Source organism: Perissodus microlepis, chromosome 15 (genome assembly GCF_051167445.1).
Source record: "Perissodus microlepis isolate ML-2025 ecotype Zambia chromosome 15, ASM5116744v1, whole genome shotgun sequence".
Taxonomy (NCBI): domain Eukaryota; kingdom Metazoa; phylum Chordata; class Actinopteri; order Cichliformes; family Cichlidae; genus Perissodus; species Perissodus microlepis.
This window is the reverse complement of record NC_140475.1, coordinates 6,539,322-6,557,287: the sequence shown is the minus strand read 5'-3', so window position 1 is coordinate 6,557,287 and position 17,966 is coordinate 6,539,322. Positions and strand designations below refer to the sequence as shown.

The window sequence follows — 17,966 nt, the reverse complement described above, 5'->3', positions numbered from 1 at the left end:
CATGCGTACTTGTGTTCCTGCTGTGTATCTGTGTGTGAATAAAACACTGACCAACAAGACAGGGTGTCACACGGTGGTGTTGGCTGTCACTGCTGGTGAAACTTAGAAAATTGAAACAGTTGAATTAATTTCTTTATATGACTATAACTTTATGAATAATAGCCATTTTTTGTCATACTCATTAAAATGCCGTATGAGAGCTAGATGTGTTCTTACAGTTGTTATTTAGTTGAGTATTAATGTAAAAAATGTAATCGAAACCCAATCCTTGACTTGATCAGCAACAATAATCAGGTATGCTGTGGTGTTTAAATGATGCTCGGCTCAAAGTGTTACAAGAAACCATGTCCCACACCATTACACCGCCACCACTATCCTCAGCTGTTGATACAACGTGGGATGCATCTGTTCTTTCACGTTGTTTACACCCAATTCGGACGCCAGTATCTAAATGTTACAGCAGAAATTAAGACTCCTCAAATCAGGCAACATATTTCCAATCATCTGTTGTCCAGTTCTGGTGAGCCTGTGTGAATTATACCCTCAGTTTCCTGTTGTTAATTGACCGGAGTGCCATCCAGTCTGGTCTTCTGTTGCTGTAGCTTATCTGCTTCAACATTCAATGTGTTATGCATTTATGTGTGCTCTTCTATAGCTTGGTCGTAACAGGTGGTTATTTGATTTGCGGCGTTAAACACAGATGCAGTTAGGTTGTTTTGCATTGTTTGAAGCTGACAGCTGGTTGCTTGCAGAGTTTCCAGGCTCCAGTTGACTAGTATTGACCCTCGACTACGAAGTCACACATCAGTCAACAGTATCCTGGGCTCTCATTGGTAGTCGCTTTAATCTCTCACCTGATAGTTCAGAAAAATTTATCTCAGGTCCACTCACTCTGTGTTGCCAGTGTTTTTTCACCTATAGTCCACTGAAGTCAGGGAATGTCATTCACTTTGTATGATCACTAGTCATCGTTTTCAGTGTGCAAACAGCTTCACTGTTGCCTCAGCTCAACACAATCTGGCCATTCTCCTCTGACTTCTTGACATCAACAAGCCATTTTCACCCAGACAACCTGCTGCTCATTGGATCCTTTCTGTTTTTCAGAAAATTATCTGTAAACTCTAGAGATGGTTGTGTGGGGAAATATCAACAGTTTCTAAAATACTCAGAAACTGTTGTGCAGCTGTTGTTGGTGCCAACAACCATGCCGCATTCAAACTTACTTAAACCAGCTTTCTTTCTGACATGGAAAGGACAGGAGCAACACTCATGTCCTTTCAGTGCAGTTAATTTGTACCCATATCTTAGATTATTTTCTTCTTCTAACAGTCTGGTAAAGGTAAACTTTATTCCTCACACAGCATGCTTGGGACAAGCTATCAACAGTCACACAGCCTCTATATGGATATCTGTGTTAGCTTTTCACCTGCATGATCTGTAACTAAAGAGCAGAAATGACCTTGATCAGACATCTTTTCCTGTCGCATGGGTTTGCACAACTGTGACATCACAGAAGTGTTAGATATCCAGCTCTGTGTTTGTATTTGTGAGATGTGCTGATGAAGTCAGCAGGGACCACGTGCGGAAGAGGGGAAGCAAGTCGACAACAAAGAGAAACAGAGAAAGGGAAGAGATGGATACAGCGCTGCTCATTTCACCTCTTTTCTCCCAGCCACTCCTCTGTGCTAAGATTTCTTCTTTTATTCTGGCGCCTCTGTGGTTTCACTCGTCCTTGTTGTATGGAAACATCAGGAAATGAAAGGATTTCTGAAATGATTACCCATCAGATGGGCTCAGGTGTTTATAGACGAAAACAATCTGACTGAACTAACAACATACAGACAGCTGTAATTGATCAGACACACTCGGTAAGTGAAAATGTAGGGAAACTCTCGAATTTAGTAACATCTCCTTTAGGAGCAACAGTCACCTTTCAAAGCAGCCCAAAATCACCATGCTCCTTCCACCATGCCTCGCAGCTGGGGTAGGATGTTTGTGTTGGTCTGCTTTGACGTCTGTCTTCAACCGCAGACGTTCGACTTTTGTCTCGTGTGTCCACATAAAACGCTACTCCAAGAGTTTTGTGGAGCACTGAAATCATCTTTCACAATCTTAAAATATGCTGCAGATTTGGTTTTTGGGAACCAGCCTTCCTCTAACACCATTCAGTGTTTTCCTTATGATAGACACATGAACACGACTTTAGGAATTTGTTGATCTGTGCACGTTTTGGTGTTACCCATGGGTTTGGGGGTTTTATTTGGTTTTGTTTCTAACTTTTCATCATTACATGTCTTGCTTTTTATGTGATCCAAGCCAGATGCCAACTCTAAAGAAGATTGTCAACAGTCTTAAGTTTTTTGGTTTTTTTTGCATGGTTCACACCAAACAGCCTTTTTATTTTTGTAAAGGAAATCAGTCTGTGTGATTAACTGGATTTTGTGTGTTTTTATTTATAAAACCCACATTTAAAGTTTCCTCTCCTAAATTGAAGAAGTTTTATGTTTGTCTTTGATCAAACCACATTGGATTAGTAATCAGATCAGAAGTTCTGCTAATGCCAAAGCACTCAAAAACCTTTCTCTGTATTACTAACACTGAAATATTCCCATTCTTTCATGACCTGTAAGTGTGTTTTTATAAGAGTGGACCTGACAGCCCAGGTCACTGAGCAGAAAAGGCCATTTCTGAGTGCTGTCTGCCTTTTCCTCATGTCCTGATACTAAGGAGTGAGTCACATTTGGGTTTAAATTACACCACACATGGCCCAAAGAATGGCCTGGGGGGCCTGGGGACTAAGCTTTTGTTACATGAAGACAACCCACTGTCTCCTTTTTTAAGGTGCAATCAATACGTGATGTTCACTTCTTCAGTGCTTTTTCCCCATCAGTGCTTGATTGTGACAGGATTGCAGCCAGCGTCTGTGTTTGTGCAGACTCTGTTTAAGCTCAATTTGTTTTAGAACCGGACCAGACTGTCTCCAGCCGTTATAAAGATCTCCAGCACACATTAAAGCCAAATTAGATACAGTTCTATGTGTAAGTAATGAAAATAAACCAGTTTACTATCACTGCTTACTGGTGAGGTGTGGAAATGAGCAAACAGACTACGATGTGTTGTTCTGTCACACCAGAGTAAAAGACCGAAACATATCAAATCAAAATGCAGTGGGATTTTTTTTTTTCGTGCTTGTTTTCTATTCACACTAAAAGACCGGGCTGTTTGATGCACAGTCAAACTGAGTTCACAGACGCCGCACATGCCCGGCTCCGCAGCTTTAATGTCTGCTTCCAGTGTCAAACCCACAGGCCGAATCTTAAAAGATCATGTGCCACTTTTTTTTTTCTTAAGTTAATGAAAGCAACGCTGAAACTGTTATCTTCATTCATTGTCGGTCACATGGCTCAATGAAGGCAGCGCTGGTCTTTTGGGCTAGATATCATTGCTCACTGCATCTGCTGACATTTCTTGCAGCTCATCAGTCGGATTTATATTTTTGGACCAGATAAAAATGGCTCAACACAAGTAGAAGATGGACACTTTGGTTTTATCGCTGCAGTATTTACATTTACTTATTCAGTCAAACTTTCACATATTAATCAGCCTTTCTTCCTGCATGATGTTCATTTAACTGATTTCCTCTCACTGAGTTTGTGATAATCATCTTTCTAAAAAAAGCTACGGTAATTGTTGGAACCACTGCTGCCTAAAAAAATTGAAAACGTACTTTGTTCAAGTATTATTGGACTGCTACAGTATTAAAGCTGCCATGTTTTCAAAATGTTTGAAAAAATTGGAACTACAGCGTAAGTTGTTGAAATATTTTCAGTTATAGTGCCACAGAGTAATGCTACCCCACTTTCCTAAATCTGTTGTTATTATTGGTGATTATTGGTGCCATCTATGAGTCCGCAGCACTTTGTTTCCGTGTGTAATTGTGCAGTCAGCATGGCTTTGGCTCGCTACCATCCGTGTCCATTTTTAGTTCATTAGCTCAGTTTGCTGAGCGGCGTGGAAATCAGGAAGCTTCCCTCTTTTCAAGTTTATTGAGAGAAACTTGAAATTAACAAAAAAAATTCTGATCACACTTTATGTATCACCATTGGGTTTTTTTTATGTCATTATTTTGTATTAAGAATGATATGAGAGCAGATTAGTGGGTCCCTCCTTGTGTCTTCTTCATCATCCTCATTTTATTTGAGCCATTAAAATTGTCTTCACTGCGCTGGTTGAGTTGCACACATCTGGGCACCAACACCCTGCTGTATCCCATTGCTCTGGCACGGCGAAGAGATGGTCAGAAACGTAATTAGTTTCTTGTGTTGCAAGATTCACAAAGTAGTGGAAAATTAAGCCACGTTACAGCTGCAGAATTTTCCTCGGTGATAAAACTTTGAATTTTCTTTTCAAAGCCATTTCTGGCGGGTTTATTGATCTGAATTAATGCAGATAAGCAAATGTTTAATCAGGCAGATTAATACTGTGTCCTGTTTGTTTTGCAGCATGTTTTTAGGGAGCGCATTTGTTTGCTTTTTGAGAGGCTAATAATCAAACCTGGTGCTTAATAATAAACGATCCATGGACAGCTCATCCTCATAAAGTGTATACCAGGATATGGGCTGCTGAGAATCAGGCATAAATGTGCTGCACTCTGCTGCAGTCAGAATCAAGTATGGAAAACTTTCTGGTATATTTCTCTGCAAACTGTCAGTGCTCTGTACCCCAACCCACCCCTCCACAGCCTACAAAACCCCGCCGGCCTCTTCTTTTTCAACCTCAGCTTTCTCTCTTCGTATTTGTCCTCAAATGCACCGAGTTCATTTTTTTTCCCCCTGCTTTTTCTCATTTCCAGCTCCATCGTATTGCGCAGATATTGTTACCTTCTGCTTCCTAAAGTCACGTACTGAAGAAGAAGCTTTTACATTCAGTCTCTTCTACATTATTAGACTACTACGAAATTCTTCTGTTTTCCCAGTTGTTTGTGGATGCTGAGGTCAAAGCACGCACTCATGATACAGCAAGCCTTCCTCTAGGGCCCGAACACGTTCCTCTCTTCCTTTTTATTTACCCATTCCTTTCATCCTCCTTCTGCAGATATGCTGCATTGATGTTCTATTCAAACCCCTGCGAGAGCTTTCAAAAATGATCAGCTCATTCAAAGTAAAAAGAGTGTATTTATGACAGCAAATTTTTAGATAGTTAGCAAACACAATCCAGTAAATTAGATTCAATTTAATGCGATTATTAAGGATCATTTTAGATACTACAGCTAGTTCCTGTGCACGGTTTTGCATCATCAGTAGCTGCCGTTATCTGGTCCGTTTAATTTCCGGTTTGGGCTCAGTAGAATATCCATCCATCCAAGAGGTGATATTTTCAAGTGAAATTGTCCAGGTTTCAACAGAATCCTGCAAATGGTTCTCTTGAAGAAGAGGCTGTTAAAACCAAGATGAATAAGTAGGGGAGGTTGTGTAAGAGAATTTGCAGTAATGGTGTTTAACGGTCCCTTCAAAGAGCAACATATATTACAGTGGAGTGGTGACTTCGAGCAGACACACACTGCCACTTGACGTTGTACAGACTCAAAGCTGACAGTGTATGGTCAAAATCCTAAACATAGCGTCTGCACACCAAGAACAGCAAGAACCTTTCAACCTTTGCCTCTCGGAGCAACTATGAGACCTGGAAGATATTAGAGACCGAGACAGCAGGAGCACATCAGAGAGGAACAAAGTTAAAGGAGAACATATCAAGAACACCCAGCAGCTCTGATGCTTTAAACTATATGTTAACATCGGTACACTGACATGCTGTGACTGTGGCAGAGTGACCTTTTTATTTAGAAAACTTAATAGAAAACCTCCGAGTTATTGAAAACCACTCCACATGTTAAGATTAGAATTGTGTTTTATTTAATAAGACAATTTCTGTTGCTCTTGATTGAATGCATATTCATTTGGTTGAGTTTCTGTGGATCTGAACCAGCAGCAGCAGTAGCAGAATAGTGATTTCATATGTCTTTATGTACCTCGTCACATGTCCTAAACACATTGAGGGAACTAATTACATTTTACACAACTTTTCACATGGACTCGGCAACAGATATAACAATAAACTTAGTAATAAACGTCTTAGATTTTGTTTGTCAATGGTGACAGTGCCAAGCCCATTCTTGTGAATATGTCATCACAGTAATTCTTGAAAGGAGTCTCCATCTATCTGCTAAAGCCAAGGATGAACTGATAAGATTGTGGCTGTAAAAGATCAAGGGTCAGCTTTTCTGTAATATCAAAAGGATTTGCAAAACCCCTTGTTTGGACCATTATTCAGTAGAGGTGAGAATCACTATACATCCCACGATACGATATTATTGCAATTTTTTAAAATATTTTGCGGTATTCAGATTCTGTACATAAAGGTAAACTTTATCAATATTCATTTTATCTAATAACAAAGTCTCACACTCAGTCTTTCTCTCATTTCAGTCAGTTTTAATGTTGACAAACTGAACGGTTTGTATTACAGTCTAGTCCAACTTAACTGAATGCAACCATCTGGTACAATTATAGCTATTCTGAACTATTCAATTTGTGAAAACTATGCAGCCCCTTCAGCAACTGAAGAATTTGAAATTAAATTAAAACAAAATATAATTTTACATTAAATAAAAAAGTTTTAAACTTAATTAAAATAAAACATGTCTTAAATTAAAATAAGTAAACTGTCATGTTTATTGCTGCCATAAAAAAAGTTAAACACAGTTGGACAGTGAAGGAATGTCAGGATTCTTGCTCAGAAAAAGGAGCTGATCAACATGCTCTGAAGTCAGAGTTCCAGTCCACAAAAACTTTTTTGTAACAAAATATCGATTTCTGCTGTCCCTGTATCGATACATTATTAGCAAACAAAATATCACGATACTACACAGTATCGATTTTCTTCCCCCACCCCTATTATTCAGTGACTCAGGGAAAGATAAGAAACTGAATTACTAATAAAATGAGTTTTAAAGTCTACACTACACCTTGACTGATTATGGGAGGGACACAACTGTAAGGCTGTAATGTAATAATTTTAACTGTAATGCTGTAATTCTAGTTTGGATGTGGATAAAATCAAGTCAAGTCAGTAAAGTTACACTAAAATATGTATTAGTCATGATAGTTCAGATACATTAGCCTGGATCGAAGTAGAAAACCAACGAACGAACCTCTGCCCCTCTGTTTTAGAGACCAGAACAAAAATTACATTAGCGTATGATTAGGGTTAGGATCACTCCTTGATGATGAGACCTCAGTGCAGAGCGCTTGCAACTTTTTTCTATACTTTTTTTTTTTCTTTCAGTCTAAGACCAAAGAAGCTGTTTTAGAGACTTGAAAAAGGCCAAAAAGTGAGGAAGTGGAACGTAAGAAAGAGGCAAAGAAGCCAAATGGGTAAAGACGAACTGGTTTGGGAGAAGATGATACTTAGAGGCTATAGAGAGTTAAACTTGACAACAAAAACAGATGGAAAGTCGGTACAACCCCCTTTTGTTGTTAAAAGTGTGTGTCTGGTTCTCATCACTGTCACCATGACTACACAGCAAAAAAAAAGGTAAAGAGAGGGAGAGCAAGAGGAACAAATGTTTGAATAAAGAGAGAGCGAGGTTAGAGAAGGTAAAAGCAGAGTGGCAGCGAGAGGAGAGGATACGAGGAGTGCTGGCACTTTGAGAAATTGTGGGAGCACTGAGAGTGGGTGAGTGTGTGTGTGTGTGTGTGTGTGTGTGAGGGGGAGAGAGAGATAAGTTGAGCGAGTGAGATTCATGTGTCTGTCAGCCTCGTTGCTGTGGAGTCCGTTTATCCGCAGTTTGAAAAGCTTATCTGTTTCTCTGCTAGTGTGTGTGTGTGTGTGTGTGTGAGAAACAGGTACAGAGGATGGCTTTACTGCCATCATAAAGGCCGTCACTTCGACAGGTCAAGATTGAATAGGCAGATAGAAACACGCAGTCACATTAACAGATACAGACACAGAAGAGACCTTTGACAAGCGAGACGAAACCGCCTTACGTAAGGTTGGCATTGAAAGCGATATTTTCTGGGTGTTCAATGCAACGGAAGGAACTCAAGAAGCGCTAAGTCACGGTTTTTGTTCACTCTTATGTCATCGTATCTTGTCCAGTGTTTTATTTTCTGAAGTGCGGGCTCAAAATAAAAGCTTCTGGTATGCAACAGATTTCTTTTAAAAGCCACTTTTAAAAGAAGAAAACTTGCCCACGGTATTGTGCCCTGCTTTCCTTCTCCATCCTTCTGTCCAACCTAATGCAGTATTTTGGTAGTATGACTCAGTGGCTTTGGTTAACAGTTTTGCCTTCACAGTATTTCTGCATCCTTTTTAGGCTTCATGTAGCCCCGGGGTCCAAACCTAATGTTTAAAATCACTGCTGTCTAGCACTGAAAGTATCTCCCCCGTGGTAACACACAAAGAGGCTCTTATAACGGTGCTGTTTAGAGAGTGTGTGCAATCCCTGAGATGCCAGAATATGTCTGCTTTGTTTGTTTGTGCTTACTTAATATTTGATGTTTGTGCTTGTGTTGCAGATTTGGTTCAGGCTCCAGTCCGTGCTAAACGCTCAAGTACGTGTCCTCCTCCCGTCATATGTGTACAATCAGAGTTGGGAGGGTTCATTCAAAATGTGATCTGCATCTGATTACAAGCTACAACTGCAATGACCCTAAAGCCATCATTTCCCATATACCTTCACAACAATCAAATTCAGGCTGATTAATGGTGTGATTACTTCTGGCCTTGGAATAATCTCCAGTTTATTGATTACAAAAGATGATACCATCTCGTTGCTTTTCTGTATCCAAATCGTCTCTCTGATCATTCTCAGTATTTTTACTAATATTGTTGTAATCCAATCACATACAATCTCATTCCTCTTTATTAAGTTAGCGTAAATGGTGGAAGCAGAAGCAGCCTCTGTCCTATTTAGAGCATCTGGGCAGGAAGTGATTAAGTAGGCTGTCCATTAATCGTGCTGCTGGGTTTTATGTATTTGTTTCAGTTGCATCCCCCTCATTTGAGTAAAATAATTCATCCTGCACTCTAAATCATAATCCTTGTTTACATATTAGGTTTACCTTTCTTACTTTGATATTTACTTACACATATTTTATTACAGACATTCCTTCTTCATGTGTTTTATTTTCAATCTATATGCAAATAAATTACTTAAATTGGGTTGAGACCTTTAGAAACTAGTGGACATGTAATGGGTTCAGCATGTGTACAAACTGCAATTCAACTGTAGAACCAGCCACTGAATGAAAACCTGCCTAATCCCATTGATGTAGGCCTACAAATCCTTCTGCAACCAGCTGGTACTTGCTAAGTAGTAATGAAACTTGGAAAATGTGCAACACAAAGGGGAATTGGAGACTTCACGGAGTAAAAGTTGCACCTTATTGATCTGCTGTTGACCAACACAGTCACAAGGAGGTTTCAGTGCGACTGTCAGCAACCTACAGCAACCACTTGCCAAATAGTCAGGGAACACCCGTAGCTACTGGAAGTTGCGCAGACTTGCCGCTAGGCCTGCGGGACTGAGGCCCAAGCCATATTGGCCTCAATTAATTAAGGCAAATATGCTCCATATAGAACCTTCCCTGTAGAGGAATATCTCTTGTAGTCGTCTTGTCCTTTGCAGTAAATAACACAGTTCCCACCGTGATATGATTCTTTTGTTTTGATGAGAGGCGAGGTTTCACCCAGTTTGTTCCGGCTGTAACCATCACTGACTGGGCTATTTCTCAATTCATAAAATGATGATTAGACCAAACATATTGAAATATGCCAGCTCTAATGCATTCTTATACAAACCCTCAAATACCAACATAAAATTTAACAAAACATAAATAACAAAACACAATTAACGTACAGTTTTCAGCTGTACATGGATGTCTTTGTTGAATGTTTAAAAAAATAATCCAGCCACGCCAACAACATCTTTTACTGTTAATTTGGAGCCAGCACTATATGCAACCTTTATAAATATTAATCATTACTCAACTAAGTTTGAGCCAGCAGTCTCCATTGGGGTCGGGCAATTTAAAGTTGTTCGAAAGCAATGTGCTTTCTAAAGCTCCTCATTTTTCCCAGCAAGTCAGTTTCTCTCAAAGCAAAAAATATAATTTTTGAAAAGAATGTTGAAGAAGCACTTTTTAAATGTACACTCATCAATATTGGGTTGAATATTGTACTCAGTCTAAGTGTGCATCTTCCAACAAACCATCCGCCATATTTGAATACAGAGTCTGGGAAGGACATCTCCCTTCCAACTATTGGTGTTTTACACATGTGGCTACAGACCAGTCAAATATGTAGTACCCCAAAGGTGGAGGAGAACATTATGTATGTAGGCTAATGTTAGGCTCAAGTATCTGATAAACACTTTGAATACCTTCTCATACAATGTGAGAATGTAATCAATCAGCTCCAGTCCAGTAATGTGTTAGGCCATATCAAAGAAAGTTTAATTAATGCTGACAAACAGCAGCTAACAGATGTTAACAACAGCTAATAGCAACAAAAACTACTGCGTTTACTCTCAGCATACCCTCAACAATTCTCCTCAGCCTGGCTGCCATCAATGTGAAGTAGGATTCTCTGACTCACTCACCCGTACTGGACTGCTTTCACAAAGGTTTACGGCCTCCTCCAGAGTAAATAAAGGTAGACGTCACCCGGCATTGACAGCTGAGGTTAACAGTGGACTGACAGTCTTGCACGGATGGGAAAAAACTCTGAGACAGATCGGGTCCAAACAGTTGTAGAAACATGCCGTCAGTGTCTGATATGAGGTACAATCTACACCTAATGTTTTTGGTCTCTCTTGGCTGACTCAAACTTTTGTTTGTCCTGTAATAACTACTATAGCTAAGATTATGCACTTCAATTGGGAAGGGTAAGAAAACAGAAGTAGTCTACAGATGAACAGGGTGTTGAAACCTGGCTGAAAAGAATGTGACAAAAACAGGGAGACCTCAAACAGTCTTAGGGGGCTGTTAAACAGTTTAATTAAATAAAGAAAGCAGAGATTAGTTTGACCAAATTACAGCTTTACTGTTGTTAGGCACAGTTTAATTTAACTACATTTACTGCAGTTTTACTACATTTTAAATGTTGACTAAACGGTTTCTGACAGCAGAGAGGACTGCAAACATCTTAATGTTTGTTTTACTTCAGACTGTCGCCCACTAGGAGGTTGCCTAAGTAAAGTGCAGAATATGCTCCCTGCTTAAAAAATAAATAAATAAGTATTGGCCCAGTTGCTGTTTATCTCATGAATCAGAAACCGGTCATCAGTAATGAGCGGACGGTTTGTGGCGCTGACTGTGAGGGAGTTCTAAGAGTGGAGCAAAGACTAAACAGGGTGACCGTCACATGATTTAAACGATTGCGATCATTAGTGCTAGGAGCGCCACTCTGCGCTACTTAGAAATGTGCCTGCAGTTTTACTGAGAAAGGCATATTCAGTGAATTCAGTCACTAAAACTAAGGGGTAGATAGAAAAACAAACATCAATCAGAGGTATGACTCACTCAAAAAGACAAGCAGGCAGGTAATCAAATAACATCTCAGTACAACAGCAGCAGCGTTTTGTAGAAATCACAACTCGATAAACCTCAAGTTGCTAAAACAGAACAACATGTTCAAAAACAATAGATGGAAAAGCTGATTCGAGCACATGGGGAAGTTAAATAGATGAGTGAGAAGCACTCCTGTTTTCTGTTTGGCATGCTGTTAGCAGGCTGGACGCTTGGCATAAACAGCATAAATCCACAGTCGCACAGTGCTCGTGTCATCAGACCGTGGCAGAGGTGATATACTCGCAACAGTGACTTATTCCAGTGGTCTGGATAATAGATTTCAGCTCACAGTCGGTCTTTGGTGACTGACGCCACTGTATTATATTCTGCACAGAGGTCAGCAGATGCACTTCGCTGATATTTGCATATTAACAGAGGGCACAGCAAGGTCGGTGGCACCTTGTTGTATTTATTATTCATAGGTATGCTAATTTAGTAGTCTGCACAGAAGGATTTTCATATAAAATGACTCATTATGTGTGTGGATTGTCACTTATGTAACAGTCTAACAGCAGATGACTGAACAATTAACACAGCATCAGAACTTGCTTTAATTTAATTTCACCATCTTGTAGGTTAATATTAAAAAAAAACAAAAAACATAAGAACAGAATGTGACACATGGCTGGTTTGAGACACCTCTGTCAGATGAAAACAACAGATGACAATAAATTACGCATCATGCTCTCAGCTGGTTCTGACCTCAGCAAAATTATCATCGTCGTCTCCTGCGGTATGTCTCGCTGTATAATGAATAATAGAGCACGACGCTGATTTCAAATGAAACAAACCTATGGGCCCAGTGGGATTCTGTGGTAAAGAGGGTTAGTGTGCGAATCTTGTGCTTGGCCTTGGTAATCAAAAGCTAATGCGGTTATATAGTGTTTGTGCGTACGTGTCTGTGTGTTTGTGTGCGCCAGACAGACTGGATGGCTGAATGATTTTTCTATTACTCTCTTTCTGAATGGCTTGCTCCTGCCTGTCCATCCGACAGCCTGCATGCCTGCTTTGCTCTCTTTCTACATGAATTATTGACTGACTGACCATCTCGGCGATTCTTCTGACTGGCGTTGCCATCTTTCTGTCTGCCATTTTGTCTGTAGCTGAACTAAACTTAAATGATTTGCTTTGGTGTTCAAACCAAAAAGGAAATTAATATCAGCTGTTTACATCTTCTGTGACTATCATCTCTGCAACGATCACTCCTTTCCTATTGGGACATCAATCTGTTGTCGCCGTGTTCAGTCTGTGATGAGTGGAGAATGCACACAATTAATTATTGTCAGATTAATGGTTATTTTCTGTTTTCATTTTGAGCATATTAGAAAAAGAATGAAACGGGCCGTGCTTTCATCAGAAAGGCACTCAGACACCACAGGAAGCAGCTTAGTGCTGCAATCAAATTTACCGTCGCGTTAAATGTCACTATAGCTGAAAAACTGACTAATTCCTGACACATATGGTGAAGTGGAAGCTCAGCTGGAGCCACAAACACAGAGAACAATCAGCAGTTTCATGATGGGTTTGGATATTTTTTTGTTGAGTACTGATGTTGCTCTAACATGCCCTTTTACAGGCACAAGGGGGCATTTATAGTCTGACAGTTGACGATGGTGGTATAAATCGGGTTTAGAGTTTCATTGGCATCCTTGTTATCACTCCCATGTTTTTATTCTTGGACTGTGTAGCGTAGCTTTGCATTCAGGTTGATGACAATACTGTGGAAATCTCCTACCACTGACATCATTCAGATGTTTGTGCACTGGTTTGTGTTTAATAGGAGCACCCATCATTATAACAGTGTGTGAAAATATAATAGGTCGCCTTTAACATTGAAGGTGCCAGTTATACAAAATTTGCCTTTATTACATTTTAAAACTACGCGTAATATGGGCTCAAACGAATTTAGACCTCAGTCACACAGGCTTACAGATCAGTCATTGACCCTATGGCAACATCCAGTTGCTAGGGAAACATACGTGTTCCGCAACCAGTTGGCAAGTGGTTGCTGGAGGTTGCTTGGAGTTGCCAGGTGTAATTGGTAGCAAAGAGTGTGCTGCACCTAGTGCTGCATCATAGATTGAATGGCAGATGCCAGCTTATCTGAAAATACTCGCCAACAACTTACTCAGCAGTAGTCAAACTTGCAAAATTGATATGCAAGCCAGAAACGTGGCAACGTTTGACTTTCAACTTAAAGTCAATGTGTTGAAACATATTGGTTGCACTGGTAAGAAGCAAGTTTTACTCACTAGTTTTACTCACTAGCGTCCCCCATGTGCTGCATCATTGTTGTCACCAACTCCAGCAGCAACTCGGCAACTGCAAGTGGTACACACTTTGCCTAGCAACTGGAGCTAACTAAGGGAAGGAGGGGTCGTTACTGACCAGACTCTCAACCTTGAGGCAATATTTATGTAAAATGTTTTGCTATGTCCAGTACCCTTTTTTTTTTTTTTACAATTTTAAAGTAAGTAATTTGAATCTGGCCCATGGCTGGATGGCTTCCTCCTTTGGCACAATTCCACTGATCTTCTAAGATTTGTTGATTTTGATCAATTATGTGATTTTCTTTGTTTTTGTTTCCCCACAATCTTGCTGACAAACTCTTTTATTGGCAAAGTTGATTGATTACTTTTTTCAACTCGCTGTTAATGGACATGACGTGCTCATATACTTGTGCTTTTGCTACCCAGGTGGGCGTCGCCGGTCTGAGCCAGACGAGGCGGAGCTTCTGAGGGTCAGCAAGCGACTGGTCGAGGACGCCGTCAACCGCGCCTTGCAACAGTACAAACAGGAAACACTTCAGAATGGGGGCGGTCCTAATGCTGCTGCACTGAAGCCCCCTGGAAATACAGAGGAAACTGCTACAAAGACGAACACTACAGCCAACTCCATCACAGTGAACAGGAAGTGACCTCACCCGACCGAAGCGCAGAGACTGAAAAACCAGCAGTCCGGACACCATCAGCCAGGCTTGGTTAGACATGAGAAGAGTCAGTAAGACCTGGGCACAAAGCTTGAACCAGCCAACCAGTCAGCCCGCTTTGCTGACCAGCTAACCCAGCTAGCCAGCCACGCTAGCCACCCGCCCACCTGACCTAGCTCGACACAGTGCTAGTTAAATAGGTAATGTAGCTTGAAATTAACGCCAGGTGACCGTCCTAACAGGCCAGCCTGTTTAACCTGTTGACTTACCGCACCAACTCTGCTGTCCTACATCTAACAGCAAGAGTTTGGCCCCTCCTTCTGCACTGATCTGTGGGGGAGGGGTACATGTTGGCACGTCAAACCCAGAACACAGATGTGAAGCACTCCTGTAGAGACACTCATCCGTATTTAAGGCTTCACTGTGACCCGTCACTGCAAAACTGCCCTTTTAGAATAAGAAAAATTAAGTTTTGTTTATAGTTTAGTTTACCTTTTAAAATGAACTTGAAATGTCCTTTATTTCCCTCCTGATAATGAAAAAAAAAAGCCTTTTTCTGAAACGGTTTCAGGTGAAGAGTCTTTCACCATCCTTTAAACGTCTTCTGCCTTCATAGACAGAAAATCATTTGTTCATCTTTGTGGCTGAAGAGGCCATGTGACTGGCTGGATTCTTCAAACTTAAGTGTGAGACACGCGTCAGTATGCTGGACTTGAATCTGTGCAAGCTTCTGTTGCATTTGGCAGTCCACTTAAATAGATCTTATTTAAATTTCTAGCATGTTATTTTATCTTCTTCACATCTGGTACAGAAACTGACATAACCTGCCCCCACCCCACAGCTTTGCTTTAAGTGTCATATATTACAGTTGCATTACCAGAGTGTGTACTACCGAGGCAGCACCGAGACAATCATGGAGTTGAGATAGATTCACTTTGGAAACTTAAGTGATGCTTTTGAGCAAAATCCTATAAATCGACCTCCACTAAAAATAAATAAAAACACTAACTTTGGTGGATTGGGGATGCTACAAAATAAAATGATGTGCTTCAGCGTAACATTACACTATGAGTTGCCAAAAACGTATCTCCGTTAATGCCAAAACCTTCATGATTAAATCCTTGACAAGCTGTTATTACTGTTAGACTCAAGTATTTATTTCAGAACTCACCTTCCTCTCTAATACATCAGTGTGATTTTTCTTTTTTTTGTTTGATTCTCTATGAAATGCATTTTTAAAGAGCAGCACGCAGCACGTTGGTCAATTATTAAGTCTGTGACACAGGCTAGAGTCCGTTTGTTTGAGGCTCAGTGTTTTTGTTTTGGGGTGTATCAGTATGCTGATGCTGAGAAGCATCTGATTCTGTAGTACTGTACATGGAAGAGCTGTTAAAGGCAAGCAGTGATTGAGAGTCACACAACAGCTCCTCACAGCTGAGAACCCCACAGCTCCTAATTTTGCTGTCTTCCATCTTTTTTTTTTTAATGTAAGCTTAATGACATAGGCCCTTATAGCGTTGTGCTCATGAAATCCATCCACTGTTATTCAGAAATACGTACTCACCAGTGTTAAATTAGATATTACTGCAGGAAACAGCTAGAACAGTGATTATTTAATCTGTTTAGCTGCTTTGTCTTACAGCTGATTTACACGATTTAATGTAAAAACAAAAAAAAAAAATGAAGACGCTGGATTTTAGTTTGTATTTCAAAGGGGTACAAAGCACAAGATTTTTGTAATTTATGTTTTTAAAAACTGGTTTCGGATTTTACAGAGCAGGTTTATACTGTTCAGATCAAAGTGGCCTTCAGTCACTAAAACAAACTCGTGCGATTCTTGTTTTCTTGAAGGATGTTTTTTACCCCGCGTGTGGGGTAGGTTCGGGGATTTGCCAAAGTCTCTTAAACATCAGCCTGAGGCTAAAGGGTTGGATTCTTGAGTTAAATGTTTTTAAAAAATTAAAAAGTCCACCATAAAACAGAAAATGTGTTACTTCCATTGTAAGAAAAAAGAAAGTGACTTTGATTTTCAGCTGTTTGAGGTTTAATTTCCCTGCAGTGAGAACAGGTGTGAGCTGGAAAATGCACTCTCATCTCTGTGGAACCTACTTAAACGGTCAATTACACAGACGGATGGGAGGAGGAGGAGGGGGGTAGCTGTCTTACGGTGGACTTTGAACATTTTCTTTTCGCTTTTTTTTGTTGTCACCAGGTCCTTAATCTCCTTAAAATCCCCTTTAATACACAAGTTGTCCTGTTGGCCTGTTCATGTGTCTGTGAAAGCGTGGATGTGTTTGTCTGTGGGACGTTTGATCAGCGGTTCCCCTGAGAAATTCTTGTCTGTATCAATCATGGAAACTCAGACTTGCGTGTGTGTGCGTGTGTGAACAAGCGTACAAATATGTCTTCTCTGTTTGCCTTTCCATGTTTCCACGTGTATGTCCGACTGAGTGGGTGTGTTGTTTGTACTGTGTTGTATATCTTGTTCTGCCATATTTGAACAATAAAACAGGATATGAGATTCGGAACTAATATCCTCTTATCCCCGTCTCCTTATTTCAGTCTGGGTGCACGTGTGTGTGTTTTACTACATTAAGATTACAGTAAGAAAATTATTTTAACAGTGGCGAGCATTTTAAAGGGACTGCTTTGATACAATTGTATATGCTGGAGTCACAGTGGTGGGAGACCTCAGCACATTCAAAATTACTGCAGTCTTTGAAGTCTTGTTGCCTTTGAAGATGAGTCAAAGATGGGTCTGGAACCACTCAGTCAGTTGCCATCTTCAAAACAACTTTAGTGGAAACTTTAGGCAAATTGTTGCCATCTAACAAACAAAATTTAAACAAAACTTCCCAAATTAACTATTTGCTTTCAGAGTAAAGCCTGAACTTCATGGATCAAAAATAGAAATTCCTGCACAAATTGTGATTTAGTTTCTGCAGTATGGTCACTTAACTGCAAAATGACATAGGCGCTTGGCAACCAGTTGCAAACCAGCTGAGTGGAGATGCGGATGAGTTGCACTCACTGTCCCACACTTACTCGGATTGATTGCAGCATGTTGCTAATCTACCTGAGAGTGATTGCAGTCAGCCTGAGGCAGTCTGCGATTATTTGGAGACAGGTTGCCTCCATCCAGGCCACCAGTGCATTTGCAATTGAAACTCTGGGTTTGGGCAACTGTAGGCTGCTGAGTTCCAGTGCATCCCGCTGACGGTCACTGGGATTTTGATCTGAGGAGTTTAGAGGCTGGGTGAACACCCTGGGCTCTAGTTTCATGTTCCTCAAGTTTTACTCAGCAGCCTTTTGCAAAGTAGCAGGTTACATGGTCTTGCTGTTGTCAAACATGCTATTGCCCTACAGGGTCATATTTGATCTGCTTCACCATTTAGATTTATGGTACT

General features: G+C 40.4%; 1 protein-coding gene across 4 annotated transcripts in view; it reads left to right on the top strand.

Annotated features, from left to right (window-relative positions):
• Positions 1–17,091, top strand: part of akap7 (A kinase (PRKA) anchor protein 7) — a 45,493-nt gene extending 28,402 nt beyond the window's left edge. The window contains exons 11-12 of one of the 4 annotated variants that reach the window (XR_014802667.1): positions 8,577–8,612; positions 14,327–14,404. Coding sequence is in view for 2 of the 4 variants with exons in the window: in XM_084952333.1 (XP_084808459.1) it covers positions 8,577–8,612; positions 14,327–14,547 (257 nt within the window). In the remaining 2 variants the exon portion in view is untranslated. Of the gene's footprint in view, positions 1–8,576; positions 8,613–14,326 lie in introns of all 4 variants that reach the window. The other 3 variants (XM_084952333.1, XR_014802666.1, XM_084952334.1) reach the window with 3 other exon arrangements.
• The last annotated feature ends 875 nt before the right edge of the window (positions 17,092–17,966 follow it).